Here is a 27,222-nt window from a genome sequence, read left to right on the forward strand (position 1 = left end):
TTTTAGGGCATGCTGACACTTAAGATTTATCGAAAATTGCAAAACCTTTGTGCAACTTGTTGGAAAAAGACTATGAATTCTTGTTTGACGAAGCATGTTTATTAGCTTTTAACACATTAAAAGAAAAACTGATTTCTATACCTATTATTGTTGCACTTCATTGGAGTCAAACATTTGAAATAATGTCGATGCTAGTGATTTTGTAGGAGATGTTTTAGGACAACATAGGGAAAAATTACTTAGAGCCATTTATTACTAAGTAGGACTCTTGATTCTGCTCAAATAAATTACATTACTACTACTATATATATATATATATATATATATATAAAAAAGGTTGCTTATTGTGGTATTTGCATTTGATAAATTTACGCTCTATCTACTTGGTTCTAAAATTGTTGTCCACATTGATCATGCCGGTCTAAAATATTTATTTGAAAAGAAGGATGCAAAACCAAGATTACTTAGATGAGTTCTCTTATTGCAGGAATTTGACTTTATCATAAAGGACAGAAAAAGGAGTGAAAATGTGGTGGCTGACCACCTGTCCAGATAGAGCATGGGAGTAAACAAATCGCCTCAATCGTGTAAGACTTTCTCAATGAGTACCTCTACAAGTAGAGGGAACTCTTCCACGGTTGACTTTGTGAACTATTTGGTAAGTGGAATGATGCCTCTCGATCCGAATGCCCAACAAAAGAAGAGCTTTCTGCATCAGGTAATATCTTTCCTTCGGGATGATCCTTTGCTTTTCAACATTTATTATGATAATGCGATTAGAAGATGTGTGCCATTAGAGGAATAGGCTAAAATCCTATTTGAATGTCATTCTTCATCTTATGGTGGCCATTTTGGACCACACGAACAACTACGAAGGTATTATAATCTAGTTTTTATTGGCCTACATTATTTAAAGATTGTTATACCAATGCTAGAACATGTGATAGATGTTAGTGTACTAGTAATATCTCTAGGTCGAGTGAGTTCCCTCTTACGCCAATATTAAAGGTTAAGTTATACGATGTTTGGGGTATTGGCTTTATAGGACCTTTTCCACCATCTGAAGGGTATTTTTGCATTTTGCTAGCTGTGGACTATGTCTCTAAGTGGGTAGAGGAAATAGCTACTAGGACGAATGATGCACGTGTTCTTAAATTTTTGCACAAAAATATTTTTACATGGTTTGGCACACCAAGAGCACTTATTAGTGATGAAGGATCACATTTCTGTAACAAATTGCTTGATAGAATGCTTTCTAAATATGGGGTTAAGCATAAGGTTTCCTAAGCTTATCACCCATAGACTAATGATTTGGTTGAAGTGTCTAACAGGCAGATTAAGCAATGATGACGCTTTTTGGGCTTATAAAATGGCTTTTAAAACCCCAATCGGTATGTCACCGTACAAGTTCGTATTTGGAAAGGCGTGTCATTTACCCATTGAGCTAGAGCATCTTTTTATTAGGCCATCAAGAAATTAAATTTCAACCAATAGAAAGTAGGCGAGCAAAGATTACTGTAGCTCATTGAGATGGAAGAATTTTGAATTGAGGCATATGAGAATGCTAAGCTTTACAAGGAGCATATGGCAAGATGGCATGATCAGAAAATTCTCCCCAGGCCTTTTCTTCCTGTCAAAGAGTTTTACTATTTAATTCTCACCTTCGTTTGTTTCCAAGAAAGCTTAGATTGAGATGGTCCAAGTTATTTGTGGTTAAGGATGTCAAATGACACGAAGCCACAGAGTTGCAAGCAAAGGATGGTGCAACATTCAAGGTGAATGCCCAAAGACTGAAGCATTACTTTGGAGATGAGGAGCAAGAATTAAGGACCTGTACTTCAAGGAGTGACTTTGTAGTCCTGTCTAGTTAAAGACATTAAAATTAGTGTTTCTTGGGAGGCAAGCCAAGTGTTTAGATTTTTTTTTTTTTTTTTCTTTGTGTTCTTTTTTAATAAGTTGAGTTAGAGTTCTCTCATGATGGGTTGGTTCTTTAATTTTCAGGAAGTTTTCTCAATGGCCAAGTACATTCAGTACAAGTTCACTAGCGAGATTCTATAAATCCTCCTTTATGCCCAGGCTTGTATCACTCATTTGTTGTGTGGTAGGTTTTATTTTCTTGCATGGAGGATAATGCTTAGTTTTAAGTTTGGGGTGGGGTGTGTCTTCGTACTTTATACTTGTATTGTTGTGTTTTTCTCTGTTATGCATGTTAATTGGGAACTAGAAGTTATTTCACATTCAAGAATCAATTTCAGCAAGAATTTATTACAAAAATCAAGAAATTACATAAGAGATTATTAAAGATTCAACCTCATACCAAGAAATTTAAGAATCCAATCTAACCTAAACTAGATTACTTACCTTAATGTAGCATCTACTTCAAGATTTGATCAAGGAATAACATGGATACACCAGAGGTAAGGAAAGAATGAAAGAAAAAGTGCAAACAGCTAAGAAAATAGAGAGAAAATCGAGTTGTGATCTAATCTCAAATGCAAAAATTTGGTTTTATATCATAGATGTAGCGTTGCAACTCTCTTATCGATTTCAAGACCTCGAGCGTTGCAACTCTACTTCGATGCTCGATTGCAGTGAGGTGTGCATGCGCGGTAGCTTGGTTTTGTGGCATCACAACGTTACTCTGTTTCCTCGCTGCTGCCTTCAAGCATTGCATTGTAGCATTACGGTGGGATTGTGACGCTGCTTGCATTGCTAAATGCGCTCTATTGGGTGCCATTTTGGTGATTTTTGCGCTTCTTCAATTTTGTGATTCTAAGCTCCATTTTGACACCAATTTGGCTCATTTTTCACCTAAATGACTCCTTTGATCTTCAGGATGAATTTACCTATAAAATAGACATTTTATACATAAGAATTATACAAATATGATAGAGTTAGAGATATACAACTAGCTTTTTTTGAGAGCTATTGCCTGGGCAATTTCTTTTAAAAAAAGTTATTTCTTTTATAAAAAGTTGGTGAACTTTCTTGATCTAACCACAAATTTAATTAAAATTTATGTTTCCTTAACTCTACCTGCATGGTAACACCCAATGTCAATTTTATAAAAAGTCTAGTTATTACACTTGATATCAGAGCCCAATAAAAGATTCTATAGACTTGCTTATATTGTAAGCCAAAGTTTGTTCCATGGCTATACAATAAGCTTCGTCACTGCTAGGTACGACATGTGTTATAAACTCTTTTAATTACTATGTTAAATATGTATATAAGCAAAGAAATAGATGCAACTAATCTCCTATGGATTGGTTTGTCAAATTCACGTTTGTAACATGTTAAACTTAGCTGAGTAGTATGCTGATATGACTCGGCTAAGGGAAGAAAAGGGTGTTGGAAAAATACTTTGTCACTAATTTAGGTCTTGCAAGGATTATTTTAAAGAGAAACATTATGTCAAAACCTAGTGAAATCTTATAGTATTAAGACAATAGATGGTATGTTAGGTACATATTTAAGTTAATAGTAAAAAATTTAAAGTTCTATCACACACGATAATTGAAAGTTCAAAAATTTGTACATTTTTTAAAGTTTAGTGATTAAATAGATAAAAACATCCAAATTTAGGAACTAAATTGTAAATTTTTAATTTAACCAAAGAAACAACAATATTGTGTAATTAGAAATGCACATATAAGATAAATTTGATTGTGAGATGCTTGTTGATTGATGCTCAATTACAACATACGACTATACAAACCGCAACCATAATCTGTACAAGTTTATACTAAAAATAAAGATGAAATTTATAACTAAAGTTCACTGAATTTGATTTAATTTTGAAACATTGAAACTATGCTTTTAATTCCAAAACTTCTTCAATCAAGACCCCATTTTGTTTCCCTGCACTAGTAAACAGAATAATTCGAAAACCATACAAAAAGGTCACCTTTATCTTATTTTGTGACGTAGGTGGGCATTAGTAAATATTCAAGAAGGTTAAAGGATTATGAACTCAATCTATGGTGGTCACCTATCAAGGAGTTGATATCCTATAGGTCTCCTTAACACTCAAATATTGTAGGACTAGGCGTAGAGATGTCCACGGGACGGAGCGGGGATAGAGAAGCCCTCCCCGTCGCCGTTGCCGTCACCGCCCCCTATTCCATTTCCCGTCCCTGCGGGGATTTTGTAAGGATCGGGTTCCCTACGGAGAAAATTTCTCCGCCATCATTTTTTTTTACTTCAATTAAATATATATTTTTAACAATTCCTTAAACATATCCAATATAACTTTCATTTAAATAAAATATTATCAATTTTGATAATAAAAACAATAATACACATTCAATTTAAAAAGATATAATTAAAAAGCTAAATTCTCATAATTTTTATAAATTAAAACTCAACAATTAGAACATCTTATCTTAAATATTACAACATCTAAGGAATTAAGGTAATAAAGTCTTAAACTTAAATAATTAAAACCTCCATAATTATCCTAACAAAGTCTACAATATTAATATTAATATATAAAAATTATAAATTTATAATTTATATACAAAAGTCAGGGCGGGATCGGGACACGAGGCGGGGTCGGGGAATATATTCCCCGTCCCTGGCCCCGAATTGCAAATGGGAAAAAAAATTCCCTACTCCCTCCCCATTTTCCGTGTATTCGAGGATTCCCCGCCCCGTCCCTGCGGGCCCCAACCCAATGGGTTTTTTAGACATCTCTAGTCAGGCGGGTTGTCCTTGAGATTAGTCGAGGTGTGTGTAAGTTGACATCCACGGATATCCAAATATATATATATATATATTCAAGAATAAAATAGTAGAATCTAGAAAATTATAAACCAAATTAAAATTAAACTCAATATTTAAAAGTAAAAACGTACTATTTTAAAATATAGGGATTACATGAAAACCAAAATAAAAACTTGGAGAAAAAAAATAGGTTAAAATACTATTTTGGTAATTGTCCATTTAGTTCTTCTACTTTTAATAAATCTTAAATTTAATCCTTCAAAGTCAATATTTACTGAAATTGGTTAATTAATAATAGTAAATAATTTTCATCCAAGAAAATACAATACATCAACATTTTTTTTTTCAAAATTTATGGTAAAATTGTTAATAAATAACTTTTTTATTTTTTTTTTAAATATCAACGATAAACTAGTATCGAGGACTAAATTTAAGATTTATTGAAAGTAGAATAATTAAAACTGGATAAATTAAAAGTATAGGGACTAAAGTTGAATGATTTAAAATTTAAGAGCCAAAATGGTATTTCTAGGAAGCACAGATGCTTCATTTTTTGGATGGATTCGTTCGAACTTGTTCTTGACACATGTCCAACACAGAAATGTCCACACACATTCCCCACACGTTAGACACACAAAAATCTGTGTCACCTTTTCCGGCGATTTCTTCCGTTTATGTCGCTCTCTATTTTTCCCGCGGTTTCCCTTTCTCCTTTTTCGATGATTTCTCTCTCTTTTTCTCTCTCGTTTTTCCAACAATTTCCTTCTCAGCCTCTTTTCTTTAGTCATCCTCTTTTTCGGCGATTTCTTCTATTTATGTCACTGCCTTATTCTTCTCGAATCAAAGATGTAAGTTGGAGTGTGAATCAAGACGAGAAGAAGAAGTGAGGGTGAGACCAAGAAACGTGAAGAAGTGAGAGCAAGACCAAGGAGTGAGAAGAAGCCAAAATGAGAATTCGAACGAAGGAAAGAAAAACTCAAAGGAAAATATTATAAAATTGATGAGGAAGAAGCGAAAGAAAGAATTCAAATGAAGGGAAAAAATTAAGGAAAAAAATTAAGAGAAAAATTGCAATTATCGGATGAAGAATGAACGAGGGGAAGAAACAAGAATTCGTCTGAGCTATAGACACTTTTGGGTGGTTTGGGAACAAGATGATGTTTTCGCACGTGGTTATATAAGTAAAAGGCTATTTTTCGAGAAAACTTGAATCTAAGACCAAATTTCATTTTGGTCCCTAAAAATGGGCCTTCGAACAAAAACCCCTGTTGGGGGAGGCGATGGCTGTGTGGGAGAAGGGAAGGGAATAGTGCAAGAGAAGAGAGACATATTTAGGGTTAGGGTTTTTAATTGTAAATGGGCTTTTAGGCCCTTTTTAAAACTTAAATGGGCTTTTCCATCCCAAGCCGCGAGTCTTTTTTTTCCCCCTTAAATGGGGTTTTTTTTGTTTCTTTTTCCTTTTTAAATGCCTATTTATTTTGTTTATTAAGGTTTTTTAAAACATTATTTTTAATAATTAATAAAACTCGTATTAATTGCTTTTAATACTTAATAAAAAAAAACTAATATTTTTAATAATTAATAAAAATATTATTTTAAATAATAATATTGTTAAATATATGTATATTTTTTAAAAGATATCGAGTTCCTAACATCTTGTGTGCTACATTTTTTGAAATTGGTAGGTCATCATGTCATGTTGTGTCACATGTCTCGTGTGTTTTTGTGCTTCTAGTTATTTTCTGTGTATTTTTTCTTCAAAATAAAATATAACTATTTGTACCAAAATTGTGGTTCGGTTCGTAGTTTTACTCGAATTGATCTAAATGGTATTTGATTTTATACATTACATTTGTCTCACTCACATTCATGCATTGTCATTTACCTGCCGCTGTCATCGACTACTCAACCACCGTCGCCGTCGACTCCTTGTGCAGTTGCCCCGACAAAGAACTAACTATTAATCGCAATAACAACTAAGAACCAACACAGGTAATCTCACTTACAAGGCTTTAAACTAATTTCTGACCCGAATAATGAATTTATTGTTCTTGTGATAGACAAGTTGTTTGGCTGACTTTAAACTGGGTTTCTTGTTGTTGTTATTTGTTGTTCTCTTCAGATTGTTAAAACTATAGATCAGGACATGTTGCGAACTCATGCATCTAATCTAATTTTAGCAACTGAAGGAAGGGGGAAAGAGAAAAACGAAGAATGACTGGCTTAGCATTGGAGAAAGTATTAATGGGGTTTACTACTTCTATTTATCCAACTCGAGCTAATTCTCCCTCTTTACCTTGAATAATGATTCTGTTTTGACTGAACATTTGATGAATTTCAAGTTTTGAAAGTAGGATAAGGTCTAAAGAATTTGGTGAAAACCAAGTCTCATTATAATTTGAAAATCCTAAGAATATTGTGAAGACAGGATTGATGTTTGTGGGTGAGGATCACTTCTGAATTATTCATTGTGCCTCAAAGGATGCTCATACGTTCAATTATGTCTATGGGAGCCTGGGGAAGAAAAATAAATCCATTCGATTTTGTGGTTCAAAATTTATGAATTTCTAACTTATACGTTCAATTGAATAATTTTGAAATTCTACAAGCGTCTCTATTAGAAACAATTCTAGAATTTTTATGTCGTGTTACGAATTGATTTATTACTTGTAATTCAAAATAGACGCCATAGTAAAAACTTAGGAGCCATCAGTTCATTTGGATTCTTAAAATCATGTTACGAAAATTTAAATGACGTATATTATGCAGGAAAAATGCAGGAAAACTCAATTGAGTTCTTAAATTTGAATAGGACAAATGTTTAAGAAAAAGAAAAGTCAGCATTGTGAATAAGAAGTTATGGAATTCCTAAGCAAGCATGAGTTATTAGCAAAATTTGATATGCTTTTACAGCGATCAATGGTTGCAGCTTAGGGGATATTTTTTCTTTTTAGTTTTTTCCCTAACGATCTGTTATGATAGTTTCAATTGCCTATTAATTTCAGCAAGTTTCAATCGATTCCTCTCCTTTTTTTAGTTTTAATTACTGCTTAATGAGGAAATTAACCTAAAATGTTGAAATGAAACTTGAGCTTTCCAAATCTTCTCTCTCTAATTAATTTTAGATGATTATGATATCTGATTATAGAATTATATATAGTAGCTTATCCTTGTGATGTTTTTTAAACCCTTGGGTGATTTAATGCGTTTTTGGAAATAATAGAAATCGCTTCTATATTTGTTGCTTATTCTGGTCAAGATTTTTCTTTTTCTTTTAAGTTAGTTTTCCTTATCTTCTATGGATATGTTGACCATCACTATATGTACGTTGTAGGCCCTTCTTGGAATCGTGGCTCCTTTTGTTGCTTCGGCAGTGAAGATTGAACCTACAAGATCTGCCCGTCCATTTTTCCAGTTTCCTTGCCATTGTTTTTGGCATCACGAGGACATAAACCCTTAACGCCATGGACACTCAATATTTCTCTACACCTCCTTCTAAAGAAACTACTTTGAAATCTGGAAGCATTACGACACCAGACTCGTTACCTCTACTTTGATCGATAACAAGGCTATGGCGACCATTAGCATAGAGGAACATTAAGAATCAATGGTCAAAGTTGTTTTCACTCAAACTGTAATGGGTTTCTTCTTCTTCAAGTCTATCGCCATTGTCAATGCTTATTTATCTGAAAAGTACTTCCATAAACTCTTCTATATGCTCTGGCTTAATAGGATTGGTAGATTCTTTTTTTTTTTTTTTTTGTGGGATTCTTATTGTTGGTTCCATGGTTTAACTCAGGTACATGCCTTCTATGGATCTGGGTTCTCTCAACGACATGATTGATATACGAAACAAGGCTTGTTTGAAATTGTCGAACCAATAGGTAGTTTTTATCTTAGCTGATAGTTTTGATGTATGTCATAATTTTTATCACAGCTTTGTTAATCCTTAGGTGTGTAGTTTAGAAAGTCTAGAAATTCAATTTCTCATTGTAATTGGCCTATCAACTTAATTTTTTTAGCCTGATGGTGTTTTAATATGCTATAAGACAAAAGAGCTCTCTGTTCGAACTTTGCTCTAATTGATTACTTATTCATGACTTTTTGGCATGGGGAGATGAATATAATCTTTCATGTTAGCATCATCTTTTTTACTACTAGTAGCTAACTAGGGATTTACAAACCAGTTTTCTTTGTACCATATTGTTTCTTGAGAGTTATGTGCTGAATATTTGGTCATGAGTTATTTGACTTCATCTTCAAATTAATTTCTCACCAATTTATCACAATAATTGGTTTCTATGCATGCCTATCTGTGGGTATGCGTTTTATTTTTATTATTTTTTTTATTTTACTTTTAAGTAATATATAGAATTTCCATATCTATGCTAGCATACTTAATTGATTCTTTTAGGAATAGGATAAATTGGGGTAAATTCATATTAATCTTGGTTAATTCCTTGTTTAATCATTTTTAATTTCCTATTTAAATTTTAGTTCTCATTTTTAGTTTCCTTTCAAAATTTTATTTTGCTTTCAATTCTCTGTAAGTAGAGATCTCTCATGTATTCAATAACTATCATTCATAATAAGATTTGAATTTTGATTCATAGAGGATTCCCATCTTTAATCCCTTTGGCTACACCAGATACGTACTATCTCTGTGTGTATTATTCAATCTTGTTTCAGAAACTCCATCGAAGTAAGCTTTTATCTTCATACAAGGAAATGGTAGGGGTCTTCTTTTTCCTGTCAATCCATTAGAAACTCCACCAAGATCATTATGCTATCAATTGTCTTAATTTTCTTCTCACTTTGCGTTAAGTTGTTTCTTGGGCCTTCAGCTATGATTGTTATCTAAACCGAGGAAGTTGTATGACATAAACCAAACTTATTCTCTCTGTCTTCAGAAATGACTTGAACGCATAGAAAATTTAAAGTTTTTGTTTTTTTTGCCAAAAGTGTATGCAGCATGGATTAGCCACAAAATATGTTTTACCTTATTTTATTAAATGTCAACAATAACTTGAGGGAGCAAAATCTCGAAGTTTTTTTTTTTCTCCCTTCACATAATTCTGCCGGTTTCTTATTCAACTGATGTTCCGGAAAATATGTGATTTCAAAAGTTTTTTGCAGGTTGATGTTGTAGTTCAAATGGTCAATGTTAGTAGGTCGATGAAGTGTTATTTCAAGAAATCAAGTAGTACTACACTCATTCAATTTTCAACTAGATCTGAGGACAATCACTATGAAGATGCTGGAGATGGTGGTGGCATCTCAGTATTCCTCATTGACAATCTCTTGCTTTTGTACGTATGAAGTTTTTAAGATCTCACTAATCACTGCTTACACTTTTGAGTTCATAATGAATAAAATTTGGCTTTTATGCACGTACATTGTGCATATATGTATGCATTAATATACAGTCACTTGAAAGCTTGCTTTCTTAGTCCTATTAGGTCTCCATTTTTTTCCTCTTGGTGGTAGAAGATGAGACCTTTGCTTCAGAGGAGAGTAAATGACTGTGTTCCATTAGACAACGATTGAGATTATGTTGTTTGTTAATAAGTTTTTACAGTAGAAAAGAATGAACATGAAAAAAATTAGGATCGGCACAAACGTACTGACTTTTTTCCACCTGAAAACATTCTCAGAGAAATTGGCAGAGGAGCTTGTTCATATGTTTGTGTTGGAGCTGAATCTGAAGGTAATTGAAGGCTAGATGCTTTGAGACTTCGTTTGTACGAATACTTTTGTGTAATGTATTTGTTTTGTATTACTTTATTGATGCAGTAACTGCTTTTAATAGAACTACTTTCTCTTAGTTTTGAATCTTCACCCAAAAGCTTGATCTGGTCGGAAGAGCTTTATTCAGGGGAATTTGACAACTTGCGTTTGTGTAACTTGTGGCCCGAGGAAACCAACGAATTGTTCCATCCAACTTTGAAAGATTATAAATCCAATACGCCTATTGTCAGTGGTAACCAACACCCAAATGTAGAAGTTTTGTAGGTTTTGAACTCTGTTATCCATTATCAGTGCTTTAATACTCAATATTCATAAGACATGCATAAACTCGTCTGGCCAATGTCTTTACTCAGATCATTTTCTTTTCTCCTTTGATGTGTTCCACGACAACACTAACAAGACAAGTTAAAACAGGTCTATCTTGTTGTGTGGCTTGTAGAAGTGAAAATATACACAAAAAGGTAAAACAAGAGTTCTTTTTAAGTTTCTTTTTATCTGAGAGTGAAACATAGAGATAAGTAGGTAAAGCTTTAAGCAGATGAGTTAATATATGTTTGAAAAGTTCAAAACAGGCATGTTATGGTATGAATAGAAGTTTGTTAAATTAGAGGTTTTCACACTGCAGAGTAGATGAAATATTTGAATTGGTCAGTAAGGAGATTCATGTCAGCCTAAGAGGATAGATAAGAGTGCACTTCCCTCATGATATTGAAGCTATGCAAGAGCTTTGTGATTCTTCGTCGTGGATCGATCAACATTGGCACCCCCTATAGAAATAGAAGACGGTTTGTGAGAGTACTGAAATGACCTTTCATACAGATTATAGGACGATTGTTGTTTATGGTTGGAATCAAAGGCATAAAGGGTTGGTGCAGTTTGTTTTCTTATCAACATGGTCAAGTAGATGCCAATGCTCATATTTGTTTGAAATGATGTTCTTAAGTTTTTTGCACTTAAAATATGCTTGTTTAATCAGTTAAAAAGCTGTTCCATATAGATTCTTATTTAGTGATAATATAGCTCAAATTGTTATTTGTTTAGGTCAGACATAAGAATGGCTAAAGAAAATCTTTACTGTTAAAATTGCAGTGTTGTGTATATATCTATGATTTATTTTCTATTTACCATATATTTTATTTGTGTATTAGGCAAGTAAATTGGAAAATTTTGTTCAATTTAGACATGAATTTTGTATTCTATGCTTATTGTTCAAGTTAACCAAGTTATGGTTAATTTATGCCCGTTGGATAAAGTATCAATTATCAAATGTTCTTCTATAGTTGTTATACATGTGTTTAAGTTAATGTGGATTTGTTGTTCGAGAAACAAGTGGCTTTATCGCCCACTACTATTGTGGATCGTTCCCTTGTATCAGCACATTACGATAATAAGTCTCAATGCACATGACTTTGACACATCTTGATTGAGTCAATATTTTGCTTCTTTCTTGGTTAATATGATTGTGTGGTATATCTAAGGTTTTAATGTCGAAATTTCAATAGGATGTTTATCAATGTCAACGGATATTTTTTTTAAAAAAAATTAAATAATAATACAAAAAAGTATTCAAACTAATAAATAATCATTGTATCGATGTCAATAGATATTTTATTTTATCATCATCGTCATCATCTTTATGATATATTTTTTACAATATAATGGAAATATAGATTCACCACCTATGCCGATATGTAATAGATAATATGAGATTTTATTTCAAAACTAATTAGCAAAGTGAAAAACAACTCATCTATCTTATAAGGAGTGTGAGATCCTTTAGTTTTTTCGATGTGCAATTCTCAACAATAAAAAACTCATGAACATTTGGAAATATCAATTGAAATACCAATATCTTTGGTATAAACAAATATACGTACTTATAATTTAGGTTCGCTTAAGTCTTATTTGATTAACTATCAGGTCCAATTTCCGAAATTTTTTTATGAAATTGCTTAGTTGCTTTACGTTAGCTTGTTACTTATAATTTAGGTTCGCTCAAGTCTTATTTGATTAACTATCAGGTCCAATTTCCGAAGGTTTTTTATGAAATTGCTTAGTTGCTTTACGTTAGCTTGTCCTAGAGAAAAAGGTGGTGTAAGAAAAACATTTTTGCATTATGAATATTATAATAATAAATAGATGTCTATTGTTTAGTGTTTCAAAAGTCATGTGTCACCTTTCATACTGTCTATGTATCTTGTAGTTATTCATACTTGATGTCTATGTAAGTCCGCATCCTACTTGCCACTTTGCCTATAAATAGCGACATTTGGTGGATCTTAAAATTACACTCATTTGTAAGAAATCCACTTCAAATTCTATTAAATTTTTAATTATTCAATTTTATAATTTTAGTTATTTTGTGATTTTAGTTTTTTTATATTATATTTATTATTATTATTATATTATATTTTCCCATATCCGTGTTTCCGTTGTGTTCCTCGATTTCACCACATGTGGGTCCTAAAAATATGTCCTACGAGCTCCTATCGTTTTCTCTACTAAAGGTAGGTCCTAAAGATATGTCGGTTTTTCCCTCTTTGTTATAATTGCTAAATTTAATGTTATTTTGCATATTCAATATCTATTAAATTTCTAATATAAATCAATATTTTATGATAATGTTGTCATGACAAATCTTACAAAATTAGAATTCGCAATCCTTGATATTAATGACAATAATTATTTGTCATGGATGTTCGATGCCGAAATTCACGTAGATGTTATGAACTTGGGAGAAACAATTAAAGAAGAAAATACGACATCCAGTCAGGACAAAGAAAAAAACTATGATTTCCCTTTGTTACCATCTCCATGAGGGATTAAAAATGGAGTATTGTTAAAAGATCCCCGTATCTTGTGGAAGAATTTGAAAGAAAAGTATGATCATCAAAAGACAGTTATTCTTCCTAAAACTCGTTATGAGTGGATGCATTTGAGGCTACAAGATTTTAAATCAGTAAGTGATTACAATTTCACATTATTTAAAATCAGTTCAAAATTATTGTTATGTGGAGAAAAAATTACCGATGTTGATATGTTAGAGAAGACATTTTCTACATTTCATGTCTCGAATATGCTCTTGCAACAACAATATAGAGAGAAATGTTTTAAACAGTATTCTAAATTAATTTAATGTTTTCTCGTGATCTAACAAAATAACGAGTTATTGATGAAAAATCATGAATTTCGACGAACCGAAACGTTGTCATTCCCTGAAGTGAATGCTAAATGTGAATTTTAATAATAATCGTGGTCGCGGTCGAGGTCGTGACCGTGGCAAAGGAAGAAATAATTATTATTTTCGTGGTGGTCGTTTTAATCATTTAAATTTCAAAAGAACCACACAAAATGATGATCACAAAGGAAAAGCTCCATAAGATAAGAGTTAAAAAAAGTGTTGAAAATAAATGCTTCAAATGCAGAATGACTGGGCATTGGTCACGTACGAGGGGCATTGATTACGTACCTGTCGTACGTGACCAATGCCCTTAAACGTCAAAACACTTAGTTGACCTCTATCAAGCCTCATTTGGATGTGGTAGACTTATTTGAATCTCTTGAAGAGAAGATTGGTGTAGTTGATGGAACATCAAGTGTTTCTTTTGATTCTGAGAATATCTAGACTTAATGTTATTGTTTTCTTTTATCTATCTTCATGTTTTTTAGTAACTTTTGTATATTTTAAGTGTTGTTTTTCTTATTATAATTATTTTCTTTTAATGAAGAAACATGGATCATTTTCATATGTTGGGTGTTTAAAAAATGAGAAAAGAATATCTATGTCTGGCAGGCAGTGCAACTACACCCACAATACTTACAAATAAAAAATATTTTTCCAAATTGACAATGCTGAAAGCAAAAGTAAATACTATATTAGGTTCTGCAAACTTGATCGAAGGTTTTGGAAAAGCAAATATTATTTTGCCTAGGGGAACAAAATTTACAATTGACAATGCATTGTTCTCTAGTCAATCAAAGAGAAATCTTCTAAGTTTTAAAGATATACGTTGCAATGGTTATCATATTGAGGCTGGTAGTAAGAATAATATGAAATATCTATATATCATATCCACTGTCTCAAATGAAAAACATATATTGGAAGAGTTGTCTGTTTTATCTTCTAGATTATATTATACTTATATATGAGTAATTGAAACATATACAACAATGAACCTGAAGTTCATGAATCCAGACATATTTATAATTTGGCATGACCGATTGGATCATCTAGGATCTTTAATGATGAGGAGAATTATTGAGAATTCAATTGGACACTTATTGAAGAACCAAAAGATTCTTCAATCTAATGAATTATCATGTGATGCTTGCTCTAAAAAAAAATTGATAAATAGACCATCACCAGCTAAAGTGGGACTGAATCACCTACATTTTTAAAACGAATTCATGGTGATATATGTGGACCCATTAACCCACCAAGTAGACCATTAGATATTTTATGGTATTAATAGATGCATCCAGTAGATGGTCACACATGTGTTTATTATCAAGTCGAAATTTTGCATTTGCCAGATTACTTGCTTAAATAATTAAGTTAAGAGCACAATTTCCTTGTAGCTCATGTTCATATACAAAATAGTTTAGCAAAATCATTTATAAAACGTTTGCAAAATCATTAGTTATGATAGCTAAGCTTCCTTCACCTGTATGGGGACATATTATTTTTCATGCAGCGTCACTTATACGCATTAGGCCAGTAACTTATCATAAGTACTCGTCATTACATGAGCCAAATATATCCCATCTAAGAATTTTTTGGTGTGCAGTATATGTTCCAATTGTTCCACCACAACGTACTAAGATGGGTCCCCAAAGGAGGTTAGGAATATATGTTGGATATGATTCCCCATCAATTATTAAATATCTTAAACCCTTGATGAGTGATGTATTTACTGCACGATTTGCTGATTGTCATTTTAATAGGGACAAATTTTCCAACATTAGCTGGAGGAATTAAGAAATTGGAAAAATAAATTATATGGAATGCATCGTTATTTTCTCATTTAAATCCCTGTACAGATCAATGTGAGCTTGAAGTTCATAAAATAATTCATTTGCAAAATATAGCAAATCAATTGTCAAATGTATTTATAGATGCAAAGAAAGTAACTAAGTCACATATACCAGCTACAAATGTTCCATAAAAAATTGATATCTCAACACAACAAGTTGTCACTAATGAGTCTGAAACACGCTAAAAGCGTGGTAGATTAGTGGGTTCCAAAGATAAAATCCTAAAAAATGAAAATAGTTAATTGTGAAAAAAAACTTTGTTGATGATGTAAATACCCATAAAAAAATCTTCGACATGACTAGCGAGGAAGGTGAAATACCTAAAGATAATAATGAGATTTCAATAAACTATGTCATGACAGGAAAAAGATGGAATCGAACTAATGTAATTATTGACAACATTTTTGCATATAATGTTGCTCTTGATATTATATCTGAAAATGAGAATCCTAAATCAAAATCTGTTGAAGAATGTCGACATATAAAAGATTGGTTTCAGTGGAAAGAAGCAATTGAGGCAGAATTGAACTCACTTTCAAAATGTCGGGTTTTTGGGCACAAGGTTTTTCACAAAGACTTGGTATTGATTTTGAGGAGACGTATTCTTCGGTGGTGGATGTAATTAAATTAAGATATTTAATTGGATTGACTGTGTATAAAAGTCTGGTTATGCATCTTATGGATGTAGTCACAACATATTTATATGGATCTCTTGATAATGATATTTATATGAGAATCCTAGAAAAATTTAAGGTACCTAAAACATATACATCAAATTCCCCAGAATAGTATTCAATAAAGTTATAGAGATCACTATATGGATTGAAACAATCAGGATGAATGTGGTACAATTGAAGGAACTCGTATGAGAAGAACCTTGAGTGGAAGCAGATCGACCAAATTTCATTAATTATCGAATACAAAGTTTACAGTAAACATACAATAGATATGCATTTACAATTAAATTACAGCATGCTTTTAAATGAAAATGGGTTTCAAGAAACTCACCTACGAACTGCAACCCTTCTTTGAAGCCTCTGGAACTCCACGAGCGACACAAAATTAATAAATTTACAGACTCGATTGCAATATTTAATGACCAAACGCAGGGGTCCTTACAAACCAACTTTGTAAATTTAAAGAAAGCCTTAAACCAAGAGTTCTATTCCGAAACATCCATCAACAAAGCCATCCACAAACATTCATCATATAAACAGAATGTAAATTATAAAACTCAATAGTACTGTAAACAATTCAATAGAAGAATGAGATTTGGAATCAGAGACCTACAACCTGACTTTGATACCAATTGAATGAACTCGTATGAAGAGAACTTTGAGAGGAAGTGAATCGACCAAATTTTGTTAATTATCAAATACAAAGTTTACAGTAAACATACAATAGATATGCATTTATAATTAAATTATAAAATGTTTTTAAACGAAAATGGGTTTCAAGAAACCTTACCTTTGAAAAACCTTTCTTCGAATTTCTCCCTTGAACAGTCACGAACTTCTTGAAGATCTTCTTAAAGATAAACTCAAACCAGAAAACCCAGACATTACCACAGTGTTACCATGGTATTCTTAGGGTGAGAACCCAGGAGTAGTGAGCTCCAGGAGTAATGGGCTCTCACTATTTTGGTTTAGAGGGGAAGATTAATGTGGAGAAGGAAGAAGATTACGAAAGCTTTTACACTAGGTAAACTCACAGAACACTTCTGTAAATTTTTCTCAATTGTCAACAACATTATTAGCAAGAAAACGATTTTCTTTTATTCTCCTTTTACCAAATAGAATAACCACCCTTGCTAAAGTGGGTACAAAGAAAAGATGGGGAAGAGAGTTGTAACTCCCTTCCATATTATTCAAATAATAATAATAAAATAATATCAATAAATATGATAACTAACTTATCATATTATATTTATATTAAATTATATGTTAAATCAAATATAACATATAACCTATAGTTTTAATATTGTATTACATACAATATAAACTATAGTTTCTTTTCTCTTTTAAATGACATTTAATATAAATCTCATTTATATTAAATTTAACAACTATGAATTACATTCATACAAAATATATTTGAATCTCATTTAAATATTTATTTCTCCATTAAACTATAATGTATCAAATATATTATGACAATTATATCATATATAATTGAAACAATTTAATTATATCATATATAATATAATTAAAGAATTTAATTAATTATTCACCACCTGTTAATTATCGGGCATTCCACTAAAGACCGATAGCTGCACTCTATATTTCTATGTCCATTGGATATAACTAATCAACAGTACGATGACCCTTCACAAATTGCTCGTAAGTACAATTGGGCCAAATTACCGTTTTGCCTCTATAGTTACATCTAACTCCTTAAGTACCATTGAATCCTTTAGTGAACAATAGATCATAGTCCTACTATGACTAAACCCCTCTCGGGCCAGGAGAGAGTGTGGCGCCACATTGTTCAAGACCCGGAATCAGCCCTTAAGGGAGCAATTTATCTATTTACCCTTACTTCCGGGAAGGAGCCATCTTGTGTAGCTGTGTTCCCAACTCCCCGATCAAACGAATCCCCAAAATGGTAGGTTTTTTAAGTCGGCGATCAGGCCACTCTCACCCATACAAATCAAAGGACCGCCCTCATAGGTAGGAGTTCACAACTCACTTAGGATTCAAGTCATGTTACCTGGTGAAATATAAGTCTTTATTATCAACGGTGTTATATAATGAGACTAAACATTTCGTGGTCTGGTCTTATACAAACTTCTTTGTATAGAATATCCCCACTCGTATGTCGAATACATGAATGATCAGGATCAGATCATTTGTAGCACTTTACAACAATTGTAACACCTACAAAGTGGGTCATACTCGTAGTGTCATAGGATAAGGTACCCAACCTTATCCATCTACTACAGATCATTTAGGTTATCACTTAAACATGATCCACCCGTATGTCTCCACATACAAGTTTAAGTTACAAAGATAACCTTGGATGTTAGTTTATTGGTTTGCGGTTAATGCAACTAAAATATCACATATTTTATAGACAATGAATAAAATATCACATATTTTATTAAATACAAAATGAGTTTGTTCATACAATGTTTACAAACTACAGGACCCTACAAGATTTAGGGCATCAACCCCAACAATAATCACCTGAGTAGATATTTATTGAAAAAAGGATAACAAAATAATCCAATATGTCCGTGTATTTTTATAAAGAAATCACAATCAAGATTTGCTATTATAACTGTATATGATAACTTGAATATAATTGGAACTCCTGAAAAGCTTTCAAAGGTAATAGAATGTCTAAAGAAAGAATTTGAGATGAAAAATCTTGAAAAAAAACAAAATTTTGTCTTGGTTTGTAAATTGAATATTTAGCAGATGGAATATTTATTCATCAGGTAATTTATACAAGAAAAATTTTGAAAAGATTTTATATGGACAAAGCACATCCATTAAATATTCCAATGGAAGTCCGTTCATTGGATATAAAGAAAGATATATTTCGACCTCGAGAAGATAATGAAGAACTTCTTGATCCTGAAGTACCATATCTTAGTGCAATTGATGCACTTATGTATCTTGCTAATAAAACAAAACTAGATATCGTATTTTCTATAAATATATTAGCAAGATATAATTCTTTTCCAACAAAAAAGACATTGGAACGAAATTAAGCATATACTCCATTATCTCCGAGGAACAATTGATATGAGTTTGTTTTATTCAAATAAATCAAATTTTGATCTAGTTGATTATGTAGATTCTTGATATTTATCTGATCCAAACAAAACTAGATCTCAAATAGGTTATCTGTTCACATGTAAAGTAACTACTATATCATGGCGATTGGATAAACAAACCATAACGGCTACTTCTTCAAATCATGCTGAAATTCTTGCAATTCATGAGGCTAGTCAAGAATGTGTATAGCTAAGATAAATGACTCAGCACATTCGTGAAACATGTGGCTTGTCTTCTAATAAAAATCCTCCAACTATATTACACGAAGACAACACAACTTGCATAGCCCAAATCAAAGGAGGATATATTAAAGAAGATAGAACAAAATATTTTCACCGAAGATTTTCTACACTCAGGATCTTGAAGAAAATGACGACATCACTGTACAACAAATTTGCTGAAGGATAACCTTGTTGAAGGATAACCTGATAGACTTATTTACAAAGGCATTACAATCTACAACTTTTGAAAAATTGGTGCACACATTGGAATGCAACGACTTAGAGATCTTAAGTGATATTTTTATGAGGGGAGTAAATATATTGTATTCTTTTAGGAGTATATATTATATGAAATATGTACTTCTTTTCTTTCACTAGGTTTTTTTTTTCCATTGGATTTTTCTTAGTAAGGTTTTAACATACATATTTCATATATATATATATGTGCATCTAAGGGGGAATATTATGAATATTATAATAATAAATAGATGCCCATTGCTTAGTGTCCCAAAAGCCATGTGTCTCCCTTCATATTGTCCACGTAAGTCCACATTCTACTTGTCACTTTGCCAATAAATAGTCGCATTTGGTGGATCTTAAAATTACACACCCATTGGTAAAAAATCCACCTCAAATTTCACTAAATTTTCTATTATCCAATTTTATAATTTTAGTTTTTTATATTTTATATATTATTATTATTATATTATATTTTCTTCATATCTGTGCTCCTCAATTTCACAACAGTTTGTATGTTTTTTCTTTTATTGTTTGTTTTTGTTTTACAAATTTATTCTTAAAAGGTAAGTCTTTCTGGATCTAGTCGTTCTGATATCTTTTAAAAAGTTGAGCAAAAAGTTTGCATATAGTTTCTATGAAAAATGTTCTATATTATCTTTGTCATACAAACCAACATTTGAGAATTTTGTGGGCTCACATTAAACAATATATCATTAAAAGATGTAGAAGGAAGACATGCTGCATTTGCTTTTTTTCCTTTCAAATTCTCTTCATTAGAGCTATCAAAGAACCACTTTTTGTCATAAATGTTGAACTCAAGGAAGGAAGTAGTGTATTACCACATGTGCAAATGCACATGTACTTTTATTTTAAAATGATTTGGAGTGAAACATTTGAAGTGTATTTACTTTTAAAATGAATTGAGATAGAAATGAAATGTTATATTTTCTTTTTCATATTGTATGTCTCATCAATATAATTTTGATGTATCTAGAAGTATAATTTTAATTCTTTTTTAGAATATATAGTTATAATTGTGAGAATGAGGATTTAAGTTGTTTTTTCAAAGACACTAATTTTGTTCATGTTCAACATAAGTAAATAAATTCAAGTCATTTTGGGTTAGGTTAAAAAGTTTGTATCCACTTTTATATTTATAATACAAATTATGTCCATTTTTTTATTTTCGTTTTTCGCATTCTCTTTAAATTCAAAGCTAACAACTACGAGAAACGTCGAATAGGAAAGACTTATGTAGTGTAGAATCGGATCTGAGGCTCTTTATTAAGATTGGAACCATAGGTTTTCACTTCTCAATGAGTGAAAGATTTGTCCCCGGGTGTCCAAAGCCATTTATAAGCCCTCAAGTAGGTAACCCCGAAAGAGGGGGTGAGATAGGCGACAGGTAGCTTGCTTCCAAGCCGGCTCGGCCGCGAGGAATCAGAAAAATTAATTAGGAATTAAATATACTTTTTTTATGGAATATACGCAGGCTCCGCGTTTTAAGTTCGTTATCCTAACCGTCTCCTCTGCTCCGGAGCCTGACCCCTTCTTCGATCTTATCTACAGCTTTGCTCCTCGGCTCCTTACAGCTCCAGTCGCAAGCTATATCACAATTTTAATTTTAATATTTAAATTTAACTCATGGAAATAAAATTATTAATTACCTTTGATATAATAATTCAACCTATTTATTTAATTAATATAAATTATGTTAAAGAGTAAAATAATAAATATTTAGTATATATGCATCATGTGTTGATGGTTAATGTATTAATAGAATTTGTAGGGTCTAGTTGTAGTTTGTTTGTGTCAACATGAGTACATCAAGATTTTGAGGTTCAAACCTTTCTGCATCATATTTATTATGCTAAAAAAATTATTTATATGTGATAATGTTACATTAGTAACTTAAAATTATGAGGGAAAATTAAATATAAAACCACAAATTACATAGATTTCAATTCGTTCTATGGTAATTTTTTATTTAACTTTTAGCTGAGAAATTAATTTCATCACTCAATGAATTTTTTATGTTTTTTATTTTTAAAATGTTGGATTTAAATATATATATATATATATATATATATATATATATATATATATATTAGTACATTAAAAAAAAATTGAAATTATAAATGAGCAACAATTTATTAAAATAATTACTTCCATTGAATAATTTATAAAGAAAACCTCGCCGCGTTGACTAATATATTTTTTTCTTAAATGATTAGAACATTGTCAGAAACATTTAAATTATTCATTATAGGAAAATTTGTTTGTTTAATTATTTGTCATGCTTTTTATTATTTTCTCATTATAAGTCAACTCATTCTAGAAAATTAATTTTTGGAGCCAAGAAAACTAATTTATTTATTCAGTGTTAAAATGAATTCAAAATTTTATTTCAGGTGCATAAGTTTGCAATCTTTACTACATTTAATGTTAATAACTACAATAATATTTGTGGCCTTTAATTTGTATTCATGTAAATATTTTCTAGTTCACAGTCTATAATATATGTATTATTTAATAGTTTTTTTCAAAAGAAATTCTTAAAAAAAAAAGATTTTCTTGGATTAATAATAATAATAATAACAATCATTAAAATACTACTTTGGCGTCTATATTTTGGGTTAAAATACTACTTTGGTGCCTATTTTTTAGAGTTTAGTCAATTTTAGTCTATGTACTTTTAATAAATCTTAAATTTAATATCAAGAAGTTGTTGATTTTTCGAAAAACTTTTTGTTTTCTTATTTATTTTTCTGTCTTGCTTCCTCTATTAAATCAGATTAGCATGTTTCGACATGTCCTATTCTATTGTTTAATCTCAATAGAACAACAAATAACAAGAACAAGAAGCCCAGACAACTTTCCCTTCCTATCACAACATCAAAAATTAGTTTAAAGCCTTTATTATTGTTGCAATGAAGAGTTGGTTCTTTATTGAAGCGATAGCGTAAGGGGTCGACGACGACAATGGCTGAATAACGCTGGCTGAATGTGAGACAAATGCAAGAGAGACCCGTAAAATAAAACACCATTTGGATAGGTACGAATAAAACTGAGAAATTGAATTTCTAAATTTTATAAACTATACACGGTAAGATTAACAAAGTTGCATCAAAGATTGTGACATACAACAAGACTATTAACTAGGATAAAAGCCACATGTTGTTAAGATAATTTCAAGCAAGCGTTGTTTCATATATCAATCACGTCGTTGAGAGAACCTGGATCCATAGAAGACATGTACTTAAGTTAAACCATATAGCCAACAATAAAAATCCCACAAAAGAAAAACAAAATGACCAAAAAAAACAAAAACTTTTCTACCAATGACCTCTTCCTAAAAACTTTTCTACTACGGACCTTTTGCCCAAGCGAAATTCCAAAATTATCCCCAATTTTAAAAAGCCTTCAGACCAAAGCCTTCTATCTTCTTCCTTCAACCATTTCTCAAGCATTCGATATGTATTCAATGTAACACCAACATTTCACCGAAGCATTTATTCCTAACTAATATTCTACCAATATCATTTATTCCCAACTAATATTCTACCAATGGAATGTCACTCTTAGTATTCACTTTCTGTTAAACTCCCCACAAAATTCTCCCATTGTTCTCTCCGAGTGTTATCTCAGAGTTTCAGTTCAACATCCTCACCAATCGCTTTCATCGTCCAATTTAGAAACTGAGAGAATGTAAGTGATATTCAATATTTCTTGTCCCAGATCGCTTTCATAATAAGTGTCGTTTAGCATTGAATGAACGATCATGTAGTAATATATATACACGATCGTTCATTATAATATAAACGATCGTTCATGAATTACTAGACGATCATGTAGTAAGTTATAAACGATCGTGTAGTAAGTTATAAATGATCGTGTAGTAATTTATAAACGATTGTGCGATCGTGTAATACTGTATAAGTGATAGAGTAATGTATAAATGATCATCAAGTATTGTATAAACGATCGTTTAGAAATTTATATGATCGCATATACAATACTAAACAAACACTTATAAGTAGTTGGGTGATCACTTATCAATTACTAGGCGATTTCTAAAACTTTTATGGAACATTGCTTAAGATTTGTTTATCCCATTGAAGATTAATGACGGTACTTCGCATCTTTGTACGATATGGTGGAGATTGGGATAAGTCTAGAAGAAATTAGGTTGGAAATCATACGAAAGGTCTGAAAGTAAAAAATGATATAATAGTCAGTGAATTAGTGAGTATTATGCATCAACGACTGAATATCGATTCGGATATGTTTGATATACACATCAAATATTGTTACAATTTATTGGCCCCAGCTCCTCTGATTGACATAATCGATGATGAATACCTTAGCTTTTTTTTTATAAGGAAGTGATGCATCCTGGATGCCGTTATTTGTATCAGGTACACCTTGCGAAAGTCATGTAGTGCACACAGATGATATGTACTAACATTTCAATCCAACCGATCAACCCATTTCAACCACTAAAATCTTTGGGTTTGTAACAATTCCAACATGTAATATTCACACCAGGTCTTCATTGGATGATCATATTGAGCCATGTACTTGGGGGATGACTGAAGTGAAGCTTGGTTTGATCACAACAGTGAACTCAAATGTACTCCGCAGTTTGATACTAAACATGGATATAGACAATCTTTAGGAACACAAACTTCTCCAACACCCTACATCCATGTTCCAACCCCACCTTACATCGTTTTTATCCTATATTTAAATTATAAGTCAATGACAATACAATGTTAAGATAACTAATTCATGCAATAGCCTTACCTTGACTTCAGTATCATCCTTTTGAGTTGAAGTCCCCATGACCTGGGTTGAATCCGAATCGAAATGGCCCCTAAGATTGAATGCTTGAGTGGGGAATTCATGTATTTCATCAGTAGTCTGATGAACTGGCTATTCATTGATAGTTGGACCCTCCATCGGCTATTCATTGACATGTTCATATGCACTGGTCTGAGAGGGATCTTCTCCATGTTCTTTGTGCTATTGTTACCATCATCATTATTATCATCAAAAGAAATCCCCTCATTACTGTCTCTCTCATCATGATGAGTCTTTATATTATTACTATCCTGAACAAATTAAACGAATATGTAAACGATCATTTAAGAATATCTAAACAATCGCTTGAAAAATATAATCGATCGTTTAGATTATCTAAACAATCATTTAATAATCCTAAACGATCGTCTATATTTTCTAAACAATCATTTAAGAATATGTAAACAATCGCTTAAAAAATATAAGCGATTGTTTAAATTATCTAAACAATCGTTTAATAATCCTAAATGATCATTTAAGAATATGTAAATGATCGCTTAGAAAATATAAGCGATCGTTTAGATTATCTAAACGATCATTTAATAATCCTAAACGATCATTTAAAAACATGTAAATGATCGTTTAAAAAATATACGCAATCGTTTAGATTATCTAAACGATCATTTAATAATCGTAAGCAATCGTCTATATTTCTAAACGATCATTTAAGAATATGTAAACGATCACTTAGAAAATATATGCGATTGTTTAGATTATCTAAAAGTCTGTTTAATAATTCTAAACAATCGTCTATATTTTCCAAATGATCATTTAAGACTATATCTAAACGATCATTTAAGACTATGTAAATGATCGTTACCATTTGAGAATATCTAAACGATTGTACAAAAATATATACCTCATTCAGACGATAGACTATCATCTTTATTTCTTTCAGTTGTTGGCCCATTAGATGATGTTGGACAGTAAATGTATCTCCCATCTGACGACCATGGTAGTCAAGTTCGTTAAATCTTTGTGAACTTCTTTAATTTCTTCCCTAAAGACCTTGTGGTATCTGGAATGACAAAGTCTTGAGGACTTTTGTTGCCTCTTGCCCTTCAGTGGGTTAGTCTGAACTGACATACGTGATTTCGACTCTATACGTTACACATTTACATGTTGCCTCTTACTCTTCGCGCCCCTTAGAGGACTCGTGAGTATCGATGGAGTGTTCAACCCCTTCGATCCTTTTTTCTCCAACAACATGAACCACATTAAGTCCTTCCAGTCGGTCCTCCTTGTACCTTACCTCCTCTGCGCTAGGTACAAATCTCAAACAATAATAGTCTATACATAAACAATTGAGCAAGTCAAAATGCATGAAACTATAAACAAATGAATAAGTTAGAAGCGATCGGTTATTTACTTTTTTGGCTGGAAAACATTATTTCTCAATGATTGGTAAAATGGAGCATAAGAACAAGTCCATCTAAGAATTCTAGGAATTGCAACCTTGATGACTTTGGTGGCTATGAACTTACTTAATGTGGACAAAATTCCATAAACCCAAACCTACGAACTTTGTTACACTTACATAACACACAGGTTCAATATATATTAAAGTGAATCAGAAACAAAAGTACATATCTGGAATGCAAGTGTGAATCTCTTTATACAGTAATATAAGGCATGGTGATCATTTTCTGCTTTCTTTGAATCATATGCCTTCTTCTTCCCGCACATGATAGTGTTCATGCTATTTAATGTACGTTTATAAAAGAGAGAAGACTAGTTGTAATGTACAAAGACTTCAAGGTCATCGACAATCCCAAATATATTCACATCGAATCGGGTTTTCTTGTCTTTTCCAATCATCATCGTTTTGATGAATAGTGCCAATGCAACCTTGACAACATCTTCATCATTAGTAAAATTTAATTTCTTGAATGCAGTCTTCACATCGTTGCAAGAACTATCCTTTTCATTTGGGTCATTCGGTCTAAGAATGAGTTCTCACAGTCTTTCACTGCTTGTTTCTCTTTCTACTGTTTTCCTGGTCGACCACAACCCAGTTATCAGGTTAAAATCTTCTTGAGAGAATGTTACCTTCTTCCATAGAATGTTGGAACATCTGGGTTCGCATCCGCTACCTTCCTTAATAGAAAGTGGTGCAAAAGTTGTCCATTAAAAACAATATCTATATCCAACAATGGACCAAAGGTAGTTTTCCTATACAATCACATCTGATCTCTGTCAACTTATTCTTCATCATAGAGGCAATTTTGTGGACTTGGCAAGAGACTATAATAGGAAAATAGTTCTCAGTAGGGATGTCCATCTTACCAATCTGACAAACGTGTACACTACAACAATTAGTAAACAATCGCATAACAGATATCAAAATGATCACGTAGCAATTAGCTAAACGATCGCATAACAGATAGCTAAAACGATCGCACAATATAAACCTAAACGATCACACAATAAATATCTAAATGATTGCATAACAGTTAGCTAAACAATCGCGTAACAGATAGCTAAACGATCACACAATAAATATCTAAACGATCGTGTAACAATTAGCTAGACGATCGCATAAAAAATAGCTAAAGGATCACATGATATAAACCTAAACGATCACACAATAAATATTTAAACAATCGTGT

At 31.8% G+C, this 27,222-nt stretch overlaps 1 protein-coding gene across 6 annotated transcripts; it reads left to right on the forward strand.

The window, feature by feature from the left end:
- Positions 1 to 6,393: 6,393 nt before the first annotated feature.
- LOC120090914 (uncharacterized) lies at positions 6,394 to 10,800 on the forward strand. Of its 6 annotated transcripts, none has more exons than XM_090316092.1 (7): positions 6,395 to 6,717; positions 6,848 to 6,974; positions 8,060 to 8,418; positions 8,525 to 8,609; positions 9,862 to 10,034; positions 10,380 to 10,432; positions 10,519 to 10,800. In XM_090316092.1, the coding sequence occupies exons 5-7, from the start codon at positions 9,880 to 9,882 to the stop codon at positions 10,548 to 10,550; spliced, it is 240 nt and encodes a 79-aa protein (XP_090172218.1). In that variant the 5' UTR covers positions 6,395 to 6,717; positions 6,848 to 6,974; positions 8,060 to 8,418; positions 8,525 to 8,609; positions 9,862 to 9,879; the 3' UTR covers positions 10,551 to 10,800. The 6 variants fall into 6 exon arrangements, with proteins under 6 accessions (XP_090172219.1, XP_090172222.1, XP_090172221.1 ...); XM_090316091.1 differs by having other exon boundaries at positions 6,848 to 6,963; XM_090316093.1 differs by having other exon boundaries at positions 6,394 to 6,717; positions 6,848 to 8,418; positions 9,852 to 10,034.
- Positions 10,801 to 27,222: the final 16,422 nt, after the last annotated feature.

Source organism: Benincasa hispida, chromosome 8 (genome assembly GCF_027475165.1).
Source record: "Benincasa hispida cultivar pf3 chromosome 8, pf3_genome.v1.1, whole genome shotgun sequence".
In the NCBI taxonomy this organism is placed as follows: domain Eukaryota; kingdom Viridiplantae; phylum Streptophyta; class Magnoliopsida; order Cucurbitales; family Cucurbitaceae; genus Benincasa; species Benincasa hispida.

What these genes read in the sequence shown, in the direction of transcription:
- LOC120090914 (XM_090316093.1), top strand. Translation starts at nt 9,880, where the DNA reads ATGGTCAATGTTAGTAGGTCGATGAAGTGTTATTTCAAGAAATCAAGT. An exon ending in ATTGACAATCTCTTGCTTTT is followed by an intron (nt 10,035 to 10,379) that starts GTACGTATGAAG and finishes AAACATTCTCAG; the next exon opens with AGAAATTGGCAGAGGAGCTT. An exon ending in TGTTGGAGCTGAATCTGAAG is followed by an intron (nt 10,433 to 10,518) that starts GTAATTGAAGGC and finishes TTATTGATGCAG; the next exon opens with TAACTGCTTTTAATAGAACT.